This window comes from Poecilia formosa, unplaced genomic scaffold, assembly GCF_000485575.1.
Source record: "Poecilia formosa unplaced genomic scaffold, Poecilia_formosa-5.1.2 Scaffold282, whole genome shotgun sequence".
Lineage (NCBI taxonomy): Eukaryota > Metazoa > Chordata > Actinopteri > Cyprinodontiformes > Poeciliidae > Poecilia > Poecilia formosa.
In genome coordinates this window covers 205,738-228,474 of record NW_006800221.1, presented here as the reverse complement: position 1 = coordinate 228,474, position 22,737 = coordinate 205,738, and the positions used below count along the sequence as shown (strand labels likewise).

General features: G+C 37.3%; 2 protein-coding genes across 3 annotated transcripts in view; both read left to right on the top strand.

The window, feature by feature from the left end:
- psmd5 (proteasome 26S subunit, non-ATPase 5) overlaps nt 1–1,417 on the top strand; it is a 4,727-nt gene extending 3,310 nt beyond the window's left edge. Inside the window, exons 9-10 of the mRNA XM_007571532.2 lie at nt 336–476; nt 620–1,417. Of these exons, the coding sequence (XP_007571594.1) occupies nt 336–476; nt 620–877 (399 nt within the window). The 3' untranslated portion in view covers nt 878–1,417. The remainder of the gene's footprint in view (nt 1–335; nt 477–619) is intronic.
- A 3,318-nt stretch (nt 1,418–4,735) lies between these two features.
- The window catches only part of kcnt1a (potassium sodium-activated channel subfamily T member 1a), a 32,172-nt gene continuing 14,170 nt past the window's right edge, over nt 4,736–22,737 (top strand). The window contains exons 1-14 of one of the 2 annotated variants that reach the window (XM_007571530.2): nt 4,736–4,909; nt 4,992–5,195; nt 8,107–8,274; nt 15,032–15,111; nt 15,265–15,412; nt 16,005–16,052; nt 17,036–17,084; nt 17,198–17,257; nt 17,606–17,680; nt 18,543–18,626; nt 18,887–18,981; nt 21,436–21,616; nt 21,701–21,865; nt 21,942–22,078. In XM_007571530.2, coding sequence (XP_007571592.2) covers nt 4,896–4,909; nt 4,992–5,195; nt 8,107–8,274; nt 15,032–15,111; nt 15,265–15,412; nt 16,005–16,052; nt 17,036–17,084; nt 17,198–17,257; nt 17,606–17,680; nt 18,543–18,626; nt 18,887–18,981; nt 21,436–21,616; nt 21,701–21,865; nt 21,942–22,078 — 1,508 coding nt within the window. In that variant the 5' untranslated portion in view covers nt 4,736–4,895. Of the gene's footprint in view, nt 4,910–4,991; nt 5,196–8,106; nt 8,275–11,732; nt 12,076–15,031; nt 15,112–15,264; nt 15,413–16,004; nt 16,053–17,035; nt 17,085–17,197; nt 17,258–17,605; nt 17,681–18,542; nt 18,627–18,886; nt 18,982–21,435; nt 21,617–21,700; nt 21,866–21,941; nt 22,079–22,737 lie in introns of those variants that run through there. The other variant, XM_007571531.2, reaches the window with a different exon arrangement.

The following is a 22,737-nucleotide window of genomic DNA, read 5'->3' as shown; positions in this document are numbered from 1 at the left end:
TGTATATATATATAGGTATTTTTAACAATCAAAATAAAAGTACTGTATTTTCCGCACTGTAAGGCGCACCAGATTATAAGGGACACCTTCAATGAATGGCCGATTTTAAAACTTTTTTCATTAGGATTTGTTGCTGCGCGTTTGCGCAGTGTGAAGGAAAGAGGAGACCAGCTGCACAGGCAGGCTGCGAAATGAGATGATCGGTATCGGCAACAAGAGCCAATGATCGCCGATCAGTGATCATGCACTTTTTCACGAAAATCGGCCCGATTATGATCGGTGACCGATCGATCGGCACACCTCTAGTTTCTACCTTTTTTTTTTATTTTTTACAGCCGGAGCATCAGACAGAAGACCTTCTGTCCCTTACGGAGTCCTGGTTCCACCTTCTGTCTAACCAGCCAATGGATATGATTCGCAACATCAGCACTCAGCCTTTTCCAGAGCTGCACTGCAGGGCTTTGAGGATCTTCTCTGTAAGTATCCTCCATCATTACTTCCTGTTGACCCAGTCATTGCCTTAAAAACTAAAGAACTGTACCATTATTTCACAAGAGCAGATGGTGACAAGAGATGGTGACAAGTGATAATTAATACCATGTTTGTGTGTATTTATTAGGCCATTGCAAGCCAGCCGTGGGGTCAGAAGATGATGGTTAACACTCCTGGTTTCATGGAGTTCATTTTGGATCGCTCGACTGGCCAATCAAAGGAGGCGAAAGATGCCAAATTTGAACTGGTGGGATCTCTTCTGGGCTCATCTACAGCGTCAGAAATACTGGGCAGTCAGAACTACATCCGCCTGAAGACGTATCTGAGTGAAGGACCCTACTACGTATCAGCCGTGGCCTCCGTCAGCACGGAAGGAGCAGACTAATTCACTTAAAGTCGGCATACACACTAGGCTTTATTGTTTAAGTATTTGGTGAATTCATTGTTAACAAAACGCCTCATTTTGATACCTATTTTGTTTAAAGATAACAGATTTTTAGCTTAAATTGGCAAATGTAGCATGAATCACTAGAAAATGACAAATAAAAGACTATTAGCCATTGAAGCTGTTTAGATACTTTTAGAGAAATAATTGGCGTAAAATTACTTGAATGACTTTATACATTTAAAATTGTAATAGAAGGGAAGCAAAAAGCAAGCTTTCATGTTTTTAACCACTTAGTTAAGCAATAAACTCTATAATATGTCAGATAGTACAAGTTTTTCATCCAGAGACGCTGTTCAGTTTTTTTTCTACGCTTTAAACTTTGAACTTATCACAACAACTGCTCTCCAAAGTTATGTTTCTTTTTGTGTCAGTGATTTTTTTTTTTTTTAATAAATGTTTACAAATATATATTTCTTTACCTTTCATGTATAGGAAAACAAGTCATGAACGAATATATTTGGTTTGGGAGATTCAAAATAACATTCTTTGAAATTCCATTTTAAGATAAGACATAACTTTATTAATCCCCCATGTGGGGAAATTACATAATTGAATTTATTTAAAGCTAGATTATTTATATTTGTACTTCTAAATTAAAATGAGAATCTTTACAAAATGGAAGCATATAGTACAGTAGGAGTCTCTTCTATTTTAAACCTTTGTTCAAAATTAAATTTCCGTGCCCTGTTTCAGAAATGCTGCAGCTTCTAGCAATTTTAATAATAGTTCAAAAATGGCACTTTAATATTTTAGATGAGATGGAGGTAATAAAATGGAAAAACACATAGTTGTGTAAAGCTGCTCAAATCGATTGTCTCTGTGTATATATGGCACATTATTTGCATAAATGTGCAATGATATGCAAATGTCTTGAGGCGCTTTTTATATTCTCTTCAAATGTTATTCTAAGACACTTTTTAAGACACTTTAAGAGTCAAGTATAAAATAATTTTTATGTACCATCAACACAAATCAATTGATTAAATATTTGGTATGCAGTAAAATGATCCTCAGGTCACAGAAAAAGACTAAGGGCAAAATGTGTGTCCTTTCATGCAAAATGTAAAAAGAACTAATTACAGGGGGACAATTTATTAGGTTAGATAAAATGACTTTATTGAAGTTCAGCACTAAGTCCTACTTTAATTAACTGCAGCTTCTGGAGGTTTCCCAGAAGCTGCAATCTGGCCATTAATCATGGCTGCAATTTGCAATAGTGGAGCATTCCATCACTAAAACAGCCAGAGGGTTTGCTACTAAATACTGATAGAAAATGCTATTGCGTATGGTAAATGACTGATGGTTGTCCATCTTACCAGTTGGCCTACAGTAATTTGATGGGGTTGAATCATTTTTGGTGCAATTAATAATATATCTGGTACAAAATATGTAGGTTCAGAAGTTATTGTTGTAATGTACTAAGTTCTGAAAATTATTCCTTAAGCAGTTCAAACAAAATCTTAAATTGTGCATCATAATCAGCAAAATGGTGGAATTTTAAAAGTAATGTCTAAAAGTTGTTTTAACATTACTTTTTGTTTTGCATTAAATACCTCATCTATTTGTAGTGAATCAGTCCTAAACAAAGCATGTTAATAAAGTAGAGAGGATATAGTGTTACAGGTTGCTTACAGCCCTGGAAAAAGTTAAGAGCCCTCTGCACTGAACCCCATTGAAAACATAGTTGTTCCACCAAATATTGATTTCTGAACTCTTCCTGAGTTAAAATGTTAGTATTGTCGTTTCTAAATGAATACAAACTTGCTTTCTTTGCATTATTTGAGGTCTGGAAGCATCTTTTTAGTTATTTTGACCATTTCTCGTTGTCTACAAATACAAAATTTTGGCTTGGAATTTCTAATACATGCTGTCAGTAGTTCATAGAATAAAAGAACAATGTTCATTTTACTCAAAAAATATACCTATGAAAAGTAAAATCAGAGAAATTGATCATTTAAAGTGGTCTCTTAATTTTTTCCAGATCTGTACATCTAAATATTTAAAACCTTCCAGGTACTTTAATGTAGTCTTTTCTGTGACAGATAATACTTTTAAGCGTTTCACATTCTAGCTCATTTAAAAATGCAATTAGTGTATTCTGCTGAGTCATTCTCAATGCAAAATGGCTCTGACATCCCCTGGTCGCATTAAAACGTGTCTGCAGGTGGAGTATCACGTCTTTCCATCGCCACAGCATTAAAACAACAAAAACACTTTTCTCCTGTGAGCTCTGACTCAACCTCAAGCATCCATAATAAGCTTGAAACTCATGAGCAACCTCACATCACCGTGTCCCCTGTGACTCATCGGTTCACCCACGTCTTCTCCTCCGTGTGCCAACGGATCATCGGAAAAAAATATCCCGTCAGTCTTTTCACTTGATATTTGATTTCTGACATTCGCTTCGTAAAAAGGCAGAACAGGGATGAAAAGAAAAAGAACAAAGCGTGCAGGGAGGGAGCAGTCTTAACATGTGGAGATGCTTTTCTTTGTGCTTTTTCACCAAGGTCACTGTGTCCTCCCTGTAATTAAATCTGTTCTCATAATGTAAAAGCAAAAACTTAGGAATTTGTCTTGCTGTAGAGTGTCTTGTTACACTCGGTGATGATGTAGATGTTTCTACCAGTTGATTTTTTTTCCCCTCGTAGATAAATACAATGGCTAATTCTTATACTGGCTTCATATTTTCTAAAGGTTGGAGAATCTGAGATGGACAAGATGCGGAAAGTAGGAGGAAATGTGAAATTTTGCTTCAATGGTGAATCAGCCCTCCATCATCAATTAGGTTGTGTCAATCACACGGGTTCAACAACAGGTTTGTGTCACTGTAATGTCTGCATTTTTCAGCTCTTATTAGGCTCTTGGACCGTCATTTTATAGACTTTATTGTTGCCTAACACCTAAACCCATTTCCACACATTTCGTGAGTGCTTTGTTTAATGTGATTTCAAAACCACTTTGCAGTAATTCAACTGAGCAAAGTACCCATCATTACAATTTATCTCAGTGGCATCTGTTTCCGAGCACTTGCAGAACAGATCACTTTTTTGGCAATAGATATAATGCCTTGCAAAAAGCTTTTAACTCTTTCAAATTTTGGCATGTATTCTATATATTTTATTATATTTTAATGTGATAAACAAGCAAATAGTGTATAATTGTGAAGAGAAAAAATAATTTCTAAGTAAAAAACATATAAAGGGAATAGTGCTGTTGTACTCAATCAATTCAGCTGTTATTTGTCTAACAGCTTTTTTTATTATATATTATGTTATATTTTATTAAAAATTTCCATAATTCTTTGCAAAATAGCTGAACTTCTCTCTGATTGGATGAAAAATGTCTACATAGCATAATTTTTCACATTTTGCCTAATGAATATGCTTTGACCTAAAACTGATTGAATCACCTGAGTAGTGGATCTCTGCAGCTCCTCCAAAGCTACCATGTACAATTTGCTCGAAATTCAATTTGCTCAAATTTCTCTGTAAGTTTAGGTGGACATTCGGGTCTTGGTAGGAAACCCAGACTCAAATGAAAACACTTTTTTTACTAACTAGAAACCTGAAAATACGTGATACAAATTCAAGTTTAAAAATCAATAATAATCTAAATAGTTTCCATACGTGAGAAAATGTGCAATTATTCATTCATAATTATTGTATTTTACCTGAATGTTTTATGTGGTAATACACATAAAGTCCACCAGATGGTGCTGCTCTCCCTTTCACCTGTGCTGAAGCAGGAGGACCCTGTCATGTTCACCGCTGCAGACCTGTCTCTCCTGTGCGTCTCGCCCCCCTGTGACGCTGCCAGTCTCGGTTTCTGCCTCCCATTCAATAGTCCCACCTACATCCTTCAGTTTGTCAGTTTTCTAACCTCATTACACAGTCCTCACTTTGGCTTGCAGCCTCTTAGGTGCGTAGGTGGGGAAAACAAAACACTCTCCTCCAAAATGCACCTGCATAGGTGAGAGGCGCAAGTACAAGGAGGGATAACTTTTGTTGAACAGGAGCGCCTTTTATTTATTTATTTATTTATTTAATTTTTGGTCGTGGGTACGCTCCTACCTGGCAGATCGCCCTCCGATGCAATTAACCCAGGAAGACGAGTTTGTGCAGGACCCCACGCCGACCACCGCAGCAGCCCTCCAGTCGGACAGAAGCGCCGGATCTCCGGCCAAAATGTGCAGCGAGTGCTACGTGAATCAGTCATTTGTGAACGACGATGGGACCGTGAGCGCCCATAAGCAACGGTAAGGGGGACACAGACAGAAGTTCAGGCTTCCTGTGACTTTTTTTTCTTTTTTTTTTTTTTCAATTAATAAAAGTTACACTCAGATTAAAAAGCTGTGTGGGTTTTAGAAGAAATTTTTTATTGAAAAATATGAAAAGTGACTGTGATATGTGCGCTGTTTGTTTGTTCATCCATCCACACACATGCACTCACCTGTCCCCGCTGTTATTTGTTCAGCTGCTCAATGCCTCAACCTTCAGCTATGCTACACTTTACACTACTGCTCCAAAAATTGCACTTTTAAAACTGAAGAGCGTCATCATGATGTCTCTGTTTATAACATTTGTTATATTTCAGCAATAAATTCTGAGAAAACATAAAAGAAATATTTGTGTAACATTGTTATTGTTAATATGCTTGGAGATCTTTTAAATTATTTTTTCCCCAGATTCTTTTTTTTTTTAATTCTATATTTCTGTATTCTAAACTATTTAGCTACCAGTGGTTATTTTCTGAGATTAATAAAAGTATTCTTATTCTGATTCGTTCACACATACAAATACAAAGTGAGTCCTCGCTTTGATGCCTAAATCGACTATGAAGTCCAGTGTGCTGCAAGAAACAAGAGTGTTTCCTGTTGATTTGTTTAGCACAGTGTATTTTACAAAACCGAAGTGAAAACACATACCACTCATCAATTATGAAACACCTCTGACAAGCTAAACGCAGAATTACAGCAAACAGCAATCGATGGAGACACGATGTGAGTTTCAAGGTGTTTTTTCTCTCTCTCTCTCTGTTTCTCTCTATCCGGTCTGTTTTGTGAATGATGCAGTCTGCGTTTCTAGGAGACTGAAAGCAGCACCAATGTTCACACCGACCAACATCACTTCTCTCACTATGCCAATTAAAAAAAAAGATGCCTTTTTTTTTTTGAAAAGTAACTCATTCTTATCTGTAAGAGACTCCCATTCGTGCATGTAAAGGCAAATATATTAATCATAGGCGTAAATCCGGGGGTTGGGGGTGGGGAGGCGGAGCCCTAGGGGGTCCTAACCCCCCCAATCTTGGAAAATTTTGATAAAGGAGACAACTGGTGTTTGATCTTGAAAACAAATTGTAGGGAGTTTCTAACTTTTAAGAGGGTCCGAGACAGCTCCTGGTTGGATGAGCAAAGATATGCCTTATTTGAATAAATTAAAGAGAAGAATACGCCTTTACTATAAAAGTTTGTGCACGTGAGGAACAAACTAGATTTTGCTCTTTGCAATTTCTCCAAAGACATCTTTGCCTTTCTTTCTCTCTTCTTCTTTTCTATTTGTCTCAGGTAACTGAATGTCTGTTTTAATGAGTTTGAAGTGTCTGTGTTGTTGATGTGACGTTATGCTTTTAAATGCTAGAATAAACTCTGAAAATGTATGACGTGGAGCGTTGACTGTCATCTCTGTGTGGCTTTTGTTTCCACGCATGGAATCATTGGATCCGGGAGCACAAGAGAATATAACGAGCCAGAACTTAATGATTTTATTCTCTTAACAGTAGCCAATATTTCAATTATATTTAGCTTGCTAACTCTTCCTTTGATAAGAAGAGTTTGAAACGGGGGCGGCTGAGCATTACCACTAGCCAACAGCTCTGTATAGGAGCCGAGAACAGAGGGGCTATTGTAGACAGTAAAACAAAATAAAGTATGTCTTTATTTCTTACCATCTTCAACGTAGAGCCTTTAAAACCACAAATAAAACCTGAATAGTTTTTCTAGAAAACTCTGGTGCTAACCTTTAAATTTAAGTTATGATACTTCCCAAATATTCAATTCCTACATATTTATAGGTTTTAACATGAAAAAAATATATATATAAAAGTTTAAAGCAACTTAAGTTATAATTTAAATAACACATGACTTGTATTGAGAACCACAGCAATAAATCAATATTTATGAGGAATTTTATTCAGTGGAGTTACTTATTAAAACTTGTTTTTAGTCAGAGCCTTAAGTTTTTATAAAGGTGTATCAGAGATTAGATCTGTGACTCTGAACCAAACTCATATCTAAGCAACATTTGAATCTTAGTTTGACTTTTATTCATGGGTCTCAACAGGTTGTTTGCTGAGAAAAAGACTTTTGTTATTCATTGCTACTTACTAGTCATTTTTGATGGTGCAGCTTGAACAAAAGAATTTCAAAGCACATTTTACTGTAACTTTGCTGACCCCCCCCCAAAATTGCTCTTAAAAAATGTCCCTGTTTATGCTCCCCCCCCAATAATGAGACGGGATCTACGCCCTTGAAATCAATACATCCACTTTAATCTGCTCCTTGAATTAATAGACATCCTTTTTTATTTCAAAATCTTTTCCAGCAGAACAACGCCTCCAACCACAATGGGAGGGTTTAGATCAAAACACATGTATTTCAATGGCCCAGTCAAAGTTCGGTCTTAAATCCTGTTAAGAATCAATCAACTAAAATGCTGTACACTAACTGTGTCTAACAGCTTATTGATAGAGATGTTGTACTTGTCTGAAATATTGTTTTAATACCTGTTCAAATGAAGCAGAAAACCTTTGCTTGGGACTCCCAGAACACATTCATAAATTTCTTATGTTAAATGGTCCGTGTTAAGCTGCAGTCTTTTATTGCCTCTGCCCCATATTTGTCAAGTCGTTTGTATGCATAATGGCTTGAAGAGACATTTGTTAGTTGCTTGTTTTCTGATCTGTTAACCATACTTGTGTGCGTTCCTGTAAAACCTGACCATTTTCCACTTTTCCACTCCCTTTCTGCGCTTTCTCTTCTTGTTCCCGTGCTTCTTTCCATCATTCCCTCTCCATCCGTCCCAGCTCCCTCCATTTGTACAAGGCCCTTTTTTCCTCCCTGCCCTTTATTTCCCTTCTGCCTCTTTACTTGTCTCCTCTCGCTCCTGTAGCTCTTCCCCTGCTCCACTTCCGACTAACACCAGCTGCAGCAGTGGAGTTATCCTAGACATCTCCTCGCTGAAGATGGAGCAGATGGAGAGCGAAGTGCCTCCGTTGCCGCCCCGCTTCCGCTTTAGAGACCTGCTGCTGGGAGACCAGAACTTCCAGAACGATGACAGGTAGGCGGAGACAGAGACTCCAGAGCCGGGCCACACCTGCCGCAGTCTGACCAAATATTACTAATGCAACTGTCGCAGCTGCCGATTTTATCTGGAGGGGTTTTGGAAAACTCTGTTTTTGAAGCAAATTGCAAGAAAATCTCACAGTTTTGTGCATAAATTGAAAATAATCTTTTTGTTACATGAATTAAACCTAACCTCCTGATTGAACAGTTTACCAGAGTTTACATTGCAGCAGTAGCAGTTCTTCTTAGGTATTTTAAAGCAGGGTTTGAAACCAATACTTTTGAATTCACTTACAGCATCAAGTAAGGTTGTTGACCTTATTTATTTTATTTAACCACTAACTGGCCTTCACACTCACTGGATCCTGCTTGTGATCCAGCTTGGATCACAAGCAGGATCACAAGCTGGATCACAGCACTTTATGAAATGTCAGCACTTAATTTCATAAAGTGCTGAAATTAAGGACTTTATGTACAGTTTTCTACAATAATTGTGTTTATTTTAGTTGGAGCACTTTTCAGTCATCTAGTAATCAAAAGTGTATTTTGAAATGTACTGCATTCACGTGTCAGTGCCTTAAATTTTGGGTGGTGCCTCTGACGTTGTCCATGGCCCTGACATTTAAGGCCGCACATTAACTTCTTTACTTTAGTCGTTCTCTTTCAACCGGTCTGTTTCTTGCAGTCTTAAACAGTTGTAAGTGTGTTTCATTCAATCCACATTGGAGGTAATTTGGATCTATAGGTTTGGGTGATGCTTCATGTCCTGACCCTGGTGCTGAAATTGAAGAATGTTCCTAAACTTCTGTATTTGACTAAAGTTTTTTTTTCCTTCTTCTTGTATTTAAAGCTGGAAGCGATGACATTTCATATTGCAAATACGTTATATTTAGCTGTCTTTTTATCATCTTTTGGACCATATGTCTGCCTTGTTGTTTCTGATCAGGCAATCTGTAATCCTTTCATAAATGATAGAATCAAAACTTTTGTGTATTTTAATTCAGTTATTTTACAGCAAAAATAATTGGCATTGTAATAATCTGTGACAGATCGCCTTTTCCAACTAAAATGGATGAATAATGCATGTCAAAACGTATGGCACCACTTTGTTACTTGAACTTCTAAAAACAACAAGGATTATGACACCTTATTGACAGACAGGATATCTGGGCCCCAACAAGAGAGTTGTTGTTATAGTAAAGGTTACAAAATTTCATTCAAGAATGTGGTTTGTTTTTTTTTTTTAAGTTAACTGTGACTAACCTGTGGACATTGTGGAAGAAAATAATGTTGGAGGACCAATGATAGCATCGGGTTTGAAATGTAAAACAAGTTTGGTTTAAAATAAAAAATACAAAAGAAAGGATATTAAAAAAACAATCAGCAGAAACAGGAGTCAATGTTTGGTGATGACGAAGTAATTGTTGGGGATGAAAATGGGTTTCAGCTCAACGAAAAGTCTTTATTTTTCCCAGATATTTACGACAGAGACAATGACAAAAAGCTCCATCATCAGTCACCTGGTTATGAAGCTGGTTAACATGAATCACTGGCTAAATGAATGGATGATTGGTTGAATCAGTACAGCTGATGAGCTGTCAGTCCCACTGACGAGTTGTATTTTACTTTCCTTTTATTGGTTCACTGGTAGCTGCCTCCCAATGGCCGATCTGCCTGAGATGCTAAATGTTTTAGATGGTCTTCCACAAATAATCCAAACTATAAAAACAGAAAAAGAGATGAATACAACACTACTCGCAGTTCTGGCTTTATTGTGTATTTTACATCTGGAAAAAGGTGAAAATTGCAGCAGTGAAAATGATATACCTGCTTGAGGTGTCTTTAGAAAGCTTGAATATCCATCTGCTAAGTGAAATAGTTCTCTACCATTGTTATGCTTTTTCTTGATAAAAAAAAAAACAAAACACTGACTGAGCAACATCTAAGATCATGGATTTCTTTCTTTTCATCAGGTTTTATACTTCTGCTCCTGCTATATTATTTCCCTTTTTCTCTGACAGTCAAAATATTGTTGAGAATAGTTTTTTCCAGCGAAGCCAAAGTCCAGTATCTTGAAAATGATTTTTTTTTTTTTTTTTTTTCTTTTTCCATTTTGTGACATATTTCTTAGGAGTGTAGCAACAACTAAATGCAATTTTGCATGTGGTGACAGAAAAAAAAACCAAAAAAAAACCTTCAGAGTAGAATGTCAAGTGAAAACCACCTCTGGCTGAGCATTTATTCCAAAGTGACCTTTAACCTGTCTGTCCTTGCAGGAATAATTGTTTTCTCTTTGATAAAGAAGACCAAATTGCGAGGTCTCATTATCGTTTTTCAGCTCTAGCCCTTTACGAGGAACCTGTCTCTTGTTCCCAGTCGATAATGTTGCAGGAGCCGAATGACGCTTCAGGTTATATTAGAACGGTCATCAGTAAACAAATGTCACTGGTCACATCTGAACAGGGATCGTCCATCGTTTGAATGTTCCTTTCTTAAAGGTGAAGGCATGCTAAAGAAAAACACGTCAACCCATACAAAGAGAAACATTAAGACGCCATTATTAATTGCAGCGCTGCAGTTTTTTCCCCTCCCCATTTTAAGTGCTTTCATTATCCTGTTACCAAGGGGAAGCCTCTCGGATCTAAATATAACGACGGAAAATGTCACATATTTTTGCCGGCACAAGTCACAGGACGGCGCGAAGTGCCCACATGTAACTTGAAAAGCCACGTTAAATGGATGTACCTGTGTGGGCGAGAGGAGGTTCAAGTGGAGTGGCCTCATCCGGTGTTTTCAAAAGCACTGACTCATGCAGGAGGTCATCTATAAATTAGCGCTTCAGACTTTCCCCCCGTATCCCTCTCCTATGCGGTGGAGACGGAAAGAAAAATACAGGGAGAAATTAGACGGAAGCAGTCTTGTTCGTTGATTCTTTGATCTTTTTCAGGTGCTGCAGGTGTCATTTCTCGCCAAACCATTCACATCATTAGAGCCTGAAGAGCCCCAAATCAACAGCGCAGCCAAATACTTCGCTTCCTTTCTGTTATTGGAAGAACAAATACCCAAAAAGGAAGGAAATGAGGAAATATAGATTTACAACAACATAAATAATAATAAAATGATATTGACCTTAATTTTATTATTAAAATTAGCAAGACAAATACATTAAAAAACACATAAAGTGAAATTACAAAAAACGTGTGTTTCTGAATTTTACTGGCCGAGTTGGAATAATCAACATGCCGTTACAGTTTGCACACAATCTCTCTTTATCCTTCAACGTTTCACTGCTAAGGTTTACAGTTTCTCCAGGTGCTGCAGTGTCGTTGGAGAGGTCCACGCTGCAGCACCATCACATACGGTTATTCCTATCATGGTAGCGTTGCTGTGGCAACAGGTTCGCACACAAGCTGGGCGGGAAAAAGACTGTATACAACTCTAAAAATATTCCCATTACACAAAACAAAAAATGATCAAACACTGCGCAGACGAAATTCTCTCCCTGTAGCTCTAATCAGTGCGTGTGTGTGTGTGTGAGTGTGTGTGTGTGTGTGTTATCTTTTTTCCTCAAAAAGCTCAACAGTGATCATTTTCCAGCAGAGACGAGCTATGTTACTACAGATCTGCATGGGAGTGCATTAGTCAACCAGCCTTAGTGCAGGAGTTTAGACTTTCTGCACGACGCAGCAGCAGGTGTCCCCTACGCGATGGACTCAGAGACCATTGTCCACACCTGGATCAGTCCTTCTGTGGGAATTTGGAGGTCGGACGTTTTTGGTAGTGACGCTGGCCAGAGGTAGGATGTTTGATGTCATTAAAAAAATAGTGGAGGAGAGCTCTGCGGACTGACACCGTGGGGTGTCCATATTGTTTTTCATCACTGCTCAGGTGAGACAGATTCCACAGCTGCTTATGGGTTTGGTCGTTAAGGAATGATGAAAACAACAACAACAACAAAAATTTGATTAACAAGTTTGTGCTTTCCAGATGCTTATGTGTTGTTATGAATCATAACCTTAAGTGAATCTGTTTATCTTGCTCGTTAACATGCCCAGTGCAATTAGTGCTGCGGCTCAGTACTGGTGTAATTGTTGCTACAGGGTAATTATATCAACTTTATATCCCTTAAGCTGAAATAAACCGTGCCAGCCACATTTAGTGTATTGGAAACCCTCTTAAAGATGCTGTAAAAAGGCTCAAAATAAATTATTTTTTTATTGCAAAACAACCTCCCCACCTTGACAGTTTAAGAAAAATCCAGCTTTAATTAGAACATTTTTATTGAGAGGAGGGAAACTTCATGTTGAGAAACCATTTTTTCCCCACTAATGGCATTACTATTGATGCCCATGCTGTCAATATTCTGCACCACATTTAAAATGTTACTCTTCCTGTAACATTTACAAGGTTGGAGCAAACCGCAAGATGGATCACTGACCTTTTCCAGAGTCACTTCAAAATACTTCACAAGTTTAGTAAAGGATTCAGGTCTTGGTTCTATCTTAAAAAATGGCAGCTTTTTAATTAATCCATATTTATTGTTCTGGTCATATGTTCCCATTATTATTCACTTATTTGTTCGTTTTCAGTTTCCTGGATGATCCCAGAATACTTTTATTCAAGCTCTCCTTGTATTTCTTTTGATATCCAGTCAATTAAAAAAAACAACAAAACATTTAATCATTTAATATTATTCATTTGCTGTATTGACTAGCTAAACATGAAATTAATCTTGGTTTATTAATGCATATCTCTCTGTAAGCTTGTATGTTTTAGTGCTTTAGTGCTTTTCCCCTGAAACAACAAAATGACTCCACAGCGTGATTCAGCTTCGTAATTGGGATGGGAGCTAATAAAGGGGCATTCCGTACATGTGCACATGTGTGGGCAGAGGAATGAGACAGAGATCAGTTTGTAGGACTCGCAGCAGCTCTCTGTCTCTCTGGGTTTCTGCTCATCCCAGTCGAGATGGTTTTGCTCTTTTCACACGTTTCCATGTTTCCTTCACTCTTTGTTGGACTTTTTCTGCACTCTTAAGTAGAGTTTAACCTTCAAGTCAACACCGCAACACTATTCTCCCTGTCCATGACAGTCATTTTAAGCTCAGACTTTAGATTAGTAGCAGAATCTGCATAGACACACACACACACACACGCACACACGCACACGCACACACACACGCACACACACTTCTAAATCACTTCTAATCTCTTAGGTTTGCACTTTGCCTTTTCCCCTCATGCAAATTCTCTCCTAAGAGAAAAGTTTTGAAAATTATTTATTAATTCTGCTAGAATTCATTTTTTGTTTCAGAGCTGCATGGCTGTGTGGCTCTTCTTATCTCTTTTTGCTCTCTTTGCTTGTGTGTTCTCTGACAAAATTCTGATTAAAAATCACAAACTTCATTGTAATTTATGAGAATTTTGTGTGACATGGCGACGCAAAGTGGCACATAATTGTGAAAAGGAAGGCATAATAACGCAGAAGCATACGTTAATTTAGTATTTATGTGTATGGCATAAAATTACATTTTTAGGGATTTGATATATCACTTTTTAGGAAATTTAGCATTAGATTTAGACCCGCAGTCTGCAGTCATACATACAATGGAATTGTCTTTATTAAATCATATTCATCTTTTATACTAGTCTAGTCAAAGTTCAGACCTACATCCAATTCAAATTTTGTGGCAGGACTTTAACATTTATTTTCAGTTACCGTCTCCATATTGCAAAGAAAAATCTGGAAAAAAAAATGCACAAAAAATTGCAGGTGCAATTGCAGCCACTGGATGTGGGAAGAGGAATCCATCATGTACAATTTTCAATTTGCTACAATTTGCAGACATTTATTCGCAAAACAGCTTAAAAACTACACAAGCTGTTAAGATCAAAATAAACTTTATCATTCACAGGGGAAATTATGTTTTACAGCCAGAAAATAATAAAGAATATTATAAGAATGTATATAAATATATAAGTGAAATATTATTACAAATAGTGTTTGTAATAATAACGCACATTTAAACTAATAACATCTCCACTTGGGCTTATCAGGTTGTGTTTTTAGTGAAGTTAACACTAACAGGGTCAAATTAAAAACTTTATTGTATTGCACTTCATCACCACTGTGAGCCAATAGCAGCAACCCGTCATTTTCCTTCTTGTCCATATATGCGCTATTTACATTTGCCTTTCACATAAAATCCCAATACTAAACAAGTAAAAAGCACTGTATCTGTCAACTATATATGGTAAGTATAAAAATAAATACTGGTGTAAAGAAATTGCAATTTTATTACATCTGTAGATATTGATTTTGTTTTGAATGACGATCTAAGCAAAATGGGTTATAGTTTCTGATTTAAGCAAAACAAATAATGTTCTCTTGACTCAAGAAGTCTTGACAAGTTAAGTGGTTGCATAATAAAATAATTAGTCTTTTTTTTCTTTTCTTTTTAATTTCCTTCAGGCTAAATCCTTCCACCGAGCTGCAACAGCTGCTCTTTGATGGCTTATTTCAAATTGCATGAGCCGCAGTTACCCCGCCTTTTAATTGGGAAGAAAATAAGACACGGAAAATTACCCAACTCTCCTTAGGCAAGATGATTAGAAAAGCAGCAGGATGAATATTCAAGCTGTTTTCCCATCTCTGTTTGGTAAAACCATCCATGTGCCCTGCATCTTTTTTTTAATTTATTTTTCTTTTAGCTGATTCTCATCTGACAGTTGTCACTCTTTGTTTCCTGTCAGGGTGCAGGTGGAGTTTTATGTGAATGAAAACACCTTCAAGGAGCGTCTGAAGCTTTTTTTCATCAAAAACCAAAGATCAAGTAAGTGGGCCGCTCAGCGGGGCGTCTTCTAACGCCCCTGAAATGTTTCTTAGTGCATTAAAATGGACCGTTTTGGGCCAAAACTGTTCAACTGCGAGCATTTGCAGAAGCCGCAGCGAGGAGAAGCTGCTCTGATTTGTCTCTCGTCTTCAGGCCTCAGGATTCGTGTGTTCAACTTCTGCCTGAAGCTGCTAACATGTCTGCTGTACATCATCAGAGTGATGACGGACAGACCCGGTCAGGGCACAGGCGGCAGCCACAGCTCAGTGCAGCAAAACGCTCCAAATGGCAACAACAAATGGTTAGTTCACACCAAGAGACGGATTAAACATAACAATGACACACACATTTCTCTCTGTTTGCACACTTTATGAAATTCATAGCAAGTAAAAAGAGAATAATGTGACTTAAATGATAATGAAATGCAAAGACGTGACTGAACTCAGTGGGTTGGGGGTCAATATAATGAAGGAAAGGTCATATTATTGTTAAATAATGATTAAATGCATTTCAACAACAGTAGTTTGCCTTCATGTCATGGGGAAGCCTGTAAACGGGCATCGTTTTGGTGATACTGGAACTTAAGTTACCTCACTTCGTTTGCTAAATCGATTGATGTTTTGAATAATAGTTTGTTTGTTTTTTTACCTGGAGGAAGCACATGTGGATGCAAGAAGCTATTAAAGCAATTCTGAAAGTCGCTTAAATCCTGTATGCAACAACTTTACAAAATGTCATTTTAACTAAATAATGCTGAGGAATTTTTACTTTAGGTGACATTTATGAAACTGGTGCATTTGTCTTACTAAAGTACCAAACTATGGTATATCTACATACACTTTTCAGCTTCTGTTTCCATTTTGTTTTAATTTCTCTTCATTGTTGCATTGCAGTGTCGACTGCCAGTGGAACGGATCAGTGCAGGACAGAGAAATTAACTGGTGAGATTGCATCTGCTGTCTAATTTTTAGATGTTACTTTATTGGTTAATTTGGTACAATGTATTTTAATTTCTGATAAAGTGTCAGCTATGCTTTTTTTGGCAGCCCTGCCAAAGGTCTGCAAGAACTATAAGTGCACTTATTTTGAAGTACAAAACAAAATCCCACATTAAGAAAACTATAGTTTGTAACATAGGAAGTAGTATTTCACCCATTTTACTTTATATAATATAACACTGTTTTTCATAGCCACTCTTTAAAACTGGAAAGAATAAGGAACATTCACGTAAAGAGCATGTGTGCTAATATTCATACATCTAGAAATAACCAGAGAGAAATGGCTAATGACCTAAACTTGCCCCCATCAGAAAAATCCTAGTTTAGCACAACTAGAACTGTGGCAAACGAAATCAGATGAGAACCCAAATTATTTTGCCACCATGCACACATAGCAGCAGGGTATGGGAAGTAAAAAAAAACAAAAAACTTCAAAGTTTTCTGCTAATTGCAGCAATAAGTGGCATCTTGGGGGTCAGCGAGTCTCCATAACAACCATTCGAGTATATCTACATGGCAATCAAGTTTGGGAGGCATTGCAGAAAAAAAAAGTCTGTGTTCTGCTGACAGGTTTTGATAAATACTACATTTACTGAAACCGCTTGCTTTGATCCGATGTGTCACAGATTGAGCCTTTCAGCAATAGACTCTCCAGGTGTAATCGATATGTAGAAAAGCATCACTATTGGTAGGTTCGGCGGAGGATCTGTCATGCTTTAGGGTTGCGAAGTCCTTGGGAATCTTCTTAGATGCTGAAATGTGAGGACATTCTAAACTTTGAAGCTGTTTTTGCACGTCGTGGCAAAGGGGTGTCAAAGAGTGTTGGGGATGTTAAATAAAAGTTTCATCTTTTATTCAACTCGGATCCTGCTATTTTGAGTTCTGAATGTAAACATGGAGGATGTTGCGTGCTCTCTCTTTGTTAGGGACTTGATTTTCTGGGTGGAGAGGAAAGCTCCGGTCTGGGCCATTCAAGTGAGTCACAACAAAATCAAGAGCAAAGAGCGTTCTACCTGATCAGTGCTTGTGTCTAACGTGTCGCTGTCGTTATGAATTTACCAGCTATGTTTATTCTTTGCTTTGTTTAGGTGATCGTGGCCATAATCAGTTTCCTGGAGACCATGTTGCTTATGTATCTGAGCTACAAGGTGAGTTGGAGACGCAACGGAATAAAATCACACTCGGCGGTCCTGCATGATTAAGGCATTCTGTACAATTAATCGCTTTCACAGCATAAGACTGACAATCCGTAAGTGGTGCAATTAGCCCCAGTCATTTGTCACAGCAACAGTAAGGATCTGCGCTAATTACAGGATCTGGTTGAGGTGAGGAAGTAAGTGGTTGATGAGGATGACAGACAGTGATGGGAAAAAAAACAAAAAAACAAAAGAAACTGAATCTGTGCTGTGACTCACTCGTTTGTGTGGTTGCAGATGAAAAACTGAAAATGTGCGTGCATGTTTTACTTATTTATTATTTATTTTTCTTTTATCTAGGGGAACATTTGGGAGCAGATATTTCAGGTTTCCTTTCTTCTGGAGATGATCAACACAGTTCCTTTCATTATTACAGTAAGAATTTTAGCTGTTCCTAAAATACTCATTATCTGTCCTGTCAGAGGGTATCGCTGTTGTTGGTTGTCTGCTTTAATGAGTCATAGTCTGCATAGATATTTATCACTATGAATGAACAAGACAAAATGTGTGGGATTAGTGAGGCTCGCTGCATCTTGCCTACAGACGACCATGCCTTGATATTCAACATTAAAAACTATTTGCTTGTCCTAAATTGATTTTAACATCGTTTATAGAAATAGGTCATAATTAAGTTTATTCTGAATGAGCAAAGTTTAGCTGTAATATTTTAATTTTGCCAACATTTTTCTATGACTAGAAGAAATATTAATGTCTCGACTTGAATCTGATGAAGAATCTAAAGAAGCAATTAAAGATTAGGGTGATGGCAAAGAGTCCTTCCAACTTTAAACATCTTGAGCTCATCACCAATAATAAATTATAGAAATATGTAAACAAATAAAATAAAAAAAGTTGGTTAGCAATTAGAAGAAAGGTTTGATTGGTGTAAAACAAATAAAGATTTCTCCACTGATTATCAAGATGATACTTTTTCCACATGCATTTTTAAAACAAAATGTATATAAAATAAGTGATTTCATTTTGAAAAATTAATATTGCCTTTTATGTTGCTTTATTATTATTTTTTAGATGCTCACCTCAGTTTTTATTAGACTTCTTTGTTCAATTAGCAGCATAAATGCAGTCAGAAAATTGTGTATTTTAGTCTGAGCAATGTGGAAAAGGAAAAGTGTAAACAAAGGAGAAAAAAATGGGAATTATTCTACATTTCTCTCAAATGTGTTGTTTTTATTGCACAAGACATCTGTGTTGTTAAACTGTTAAACTCTCTTTTTAGATCTTCTGGCCTTCAATAAAGGACCTCTTCATTCCTGTGTTTCTCAACTGCTGGCTGGCTAAGTGTGCGCTAGAGAACATGATTGTGAGTGGAATCCATATTCTTAAATGTGTCGGATGACGACTGTTTAGCTAAGAGGATCGGTGTTTTACTGCAGTGTTTTCTTCGAGCCTCTTCATGCTCACGCTAATTCACAAGTGACAGATTCTTCCTCTTACTCCTCCTGACTTGTGTGTGCAGTGAGAAATGCCACACGGGGATTTTTGCCTGTAGCACGGATTACTTGCATAAGATAGTCAGATACGATACCAGTTCTTCATATGATGTTGCTCATTGCGTTGCAGAATGATGTCCACAGAGCGATCCAGAGGACGAACTCGGCCATGTTCAACCAGGTCATCGTTCTCATCTGCACCCTGCTGTGCCTCGTCTTCACTGGGTGAGGCTTGTTAGCGCGCGCTGTTGGAAACATAGACATAGGATGCAGAACATGAAGTAAGCAGCACAAATGAACGATGAATCAAAGAAAGTAACGAGAAAGAGAATAAAACACAACTGGGTAAAAAGACGCTGCGCCTCTTTTTAAGTTTTGTGGGTCAGTTGGGGAGAAAGAAAGTTTCCTCAAGCAATATTCTAATGTTACATTATTACCGAACAAATTGAATGTTTACATGGTGCAGCTCTTTCCCTTCAGATTTCACAGGAAATCACCACTAAACCCATAATGCGTTTTCCATTTGCAGGATGATGTGATTAATTTTCAAGCCGCTATTAAAAAGCTGTGTAATGAGTAGAGCAGCTAGAGAGAGCGACTGTGATGCTCTATACACATTGAATAAATCTGTCGACAACCCTTATATTCACTAACATGCTGGTGTTTACCTGAATAGTCTGAGAAAACTAAGTTCACTTTCGGTAAAGGGCTGCGCTTACAAAGTCTAACTTTATCTAACTACTACTTTATCAAACAGAAAAAACTTTCAAATATGTCCTGGTCATCAGCTCGAGACAATTCATAAAACACACTAAAATACAACACATAACTTTGCATGTAAAGGTCAAAGGTCACTTAAATACACTCTGTAGGAGACACTCAATTATTTCTTTTTGCCAGTATTAAATGAGTTTGCTGTTTAGGCGTATTAGGATTAGCAAAGAAATTATTTAGATAAAGTTTCTTTTTTTTAAATTGCCTATGTTTAATAAAATATTATGGATAACATTCTACAAAATTACAAAAATCATTTGTAATGTTTACCCATTACCCATACATGAAGCCGAGAAAGGAAAGAAATCGTTCCAGCTCTGAGCTCATAGTGATGACCACAGCAAAAACATCGTCTTTCTAGCCACAGCCACTTTCTAGCAACTTTTGGTTGTATATTCACTCATTGTCGATTTACAAGACCCAATGTCTGGTGATGGTACTTTATTTTCTAACACTCATAATTATTCTCCAATATTGTGAATTGATCAAACATGTAAACAGCCATGACAGCATCATTTGGGCTTTTGAGGTATCATTATCTTAATATGTAAAGTAATTTAAAAAGTAGTGTAAATAATAATAATAATAATAATAATAATAATAATAATAATAATAATAATAATAATAATTAAATCTTTATCTCATTAGTCTAGCATTCAGCAAAAATAAAAATGCTTTTTGTAAACCAAACTGTCCTAAAACAAGAAATGTGTTGTCTTATTTAGTGCCATAAAGAGAGAATAAAGTATATCTAAACATGTGGTTTTCAACTGGAGCTTCTGCATCTCTGAAACTTTGCTCACTTAAATGAAGTGCTGTTCTTGCATTAGAGAAAAATGTCATATTTATATCCATTATAGCCATCGCTAATGGCCTCAGATTCTATTAGCCCGACGCTGTTTGCAATATAAAGTCTGTATGAGAAAAAAAATGCTTTCTAGTGAAACTTGTGGTTATTTTAGTGCAGTAGAAGAAAGGATAAAGTGACTCATTGTTCTAACCCTTATAATTGTGAAGCTTTTCCCTTTCACAAGCAGAAGTTAGTCGACCTGGCTTAAAAAATAATTCTGGAATGAAGACTTGTTTTCGAGATTAGACACACATACGAATCGCTCTTCTCTTTGGTTGTAATGTATTTTCACCTCAGATGTATCTGCGTTTTCATTGAATCAGAGTGAAAATACTTCATGTTCTTTTAAAATCAGCTGCACTGAAAACATTCACTTGATTTGTTGATTTGAAATAACACTAAATGTGATTCCAGACACATGTTCTTGATTTTGTTGAGAGATATTTGACAGAGCAGCACCTGGAGCTCTCTGTGAAGAGAGTCTTTTTTTCCTCTTTTTTCCTCTATAATCACTTCTGAATCTCCACGTTAACTTTTGTCTTACTAAGTAGTTTTGGTCTCGTTTCGAGGGCAAGTATCTACATTCGAAATAAGTTTAGACTAACTTGCAAGTAACTTTTCAGCAAAATATGGGAGCTTGCTTTAAGTAAATTTCTTAGTATTGATAAAGAACCTATTAGTCTCACTAGCCGATTACTTTACTTAAAACAGCATATTTTTCCCATGTTATAAGTGAAATAATCTGTGATATTACTCATACTTTTTCATAAATTTTAAGAAGCTATTCACGTAAAACATGCTCTTACATCTTGCTGAAAAGTTACTTATAAGTTAGCTTAGTCTTATTTGAAGTGTAGACACTTGCTCTTGAAACTGAACCAAAAATACTTGGGGAGATTTTATCTTTCTGGAGTCGTAATATAACCTTCCTTGTGAATCTGTGGCAGAAATAAAGCGAGTTGTGACTTCAAAGTTGTATCCAATATACAACTTTGTAAATCCTTCCCCGAGTATTTGAGTTAACTTGCTCACCTGCTGTCACCTGTTTGTCACAGCACATGTGGGATCCAGCACCTGGAGCGAGCGGGTCAGAACCTCTCCCTCTTCAATTCCTTCTACTTCTGCATCGTCACCTTCTCCACCGTCGGCTTTGGAGACGTGACTCCACGCATCTGGCCTTCTCAGCTGCTGGTCGTCATCATGATTTGCGTGGCTCTTGTGGTGCTTCCTCTCCAGGTAAGCAGGTTTTGAACTTTTTATGCTTGATGTTTTTTTTTTAAATTTTTTTATTTTATTGAAATCTACATTTTGTTTTGCCAGTTTGAGGAGCTGATCTACCTGTGGATGGAGAGACAGAAGTCTGGAGGGAACTACAGCCGCCACAGAGCTCAGACAGAGAAGCATGTAGTTTTATGCGTCAGCGCGCTCAAAATAGACCTGCTCATGGACTTTCTCAACGAATTCTACGCACACCCCAGACTGCAGGTGCCGACTAGCATCCATTAACGTACCCAATGCGCTGCCATGCAGGCAATCTCACGATTCTTTGAAAATCTTTAAGGACTACTATGTGGTGATCCTGTGCCCGAGTGAAATGGACCTGCAGGTGCGAAGAGTGCTGCAGATTCCCCTGTGGTCTCAGAGGGTCATCTACCTGCAAGGGTCGGTCCTCAAAGACCAGGATCTGCTCCGTGCAAAGTAAGTGGCGCCTTCTGAAAAGTGTGGACGGATTCTAACAGCTGCAACGTAATAACGCTTTGTCATGAAAACACAGAACAGATACAGGTGGAATCTGGAGTTCATGTTTCACAAAAGATATGTAATGTAGGCGGGCGAACATTTTGGTTGGCCAATAAATTCCAACCCATTTTTGTACCATGTATATGTTGCTGATTTTTCAAATGTGGGTAACCTTCCAGTTATATCTATAAATTTTCTGAATTTTGGATTCCCTTCCCTTTCTGATGAAATGTGAGATAAAAATGATCTGAATGGAGGACCCGAGTGCAGGCAAAAGGGATTTGGAGTTCAATAAAACAGCGTTCATGGCCCTTAATAGTTTTGCAAGCCATGAAAATGAAAAACAGACATGATTTTTTTTTAATGTTGAAAGATTAGACCAACAACTGTTAAAAGCCGAGTTTTGTCAGCAACTCTGATATCAAATGTTCTGAAAAAAAAAATATGAAGTGGCACCACGATCCAATCCAAGGATCCAAGATCAGGACATCTCTGCTCTGGGCTGGAACGTTGTCTGCTGGATTATCGAAAGTTGGAATGTATAAATATTTTTCTTATTTTATTTTTGTTCAAGTTCCTGCCTGTTTTGGCTTCTCCACACTTCGCCTCAGATGTAG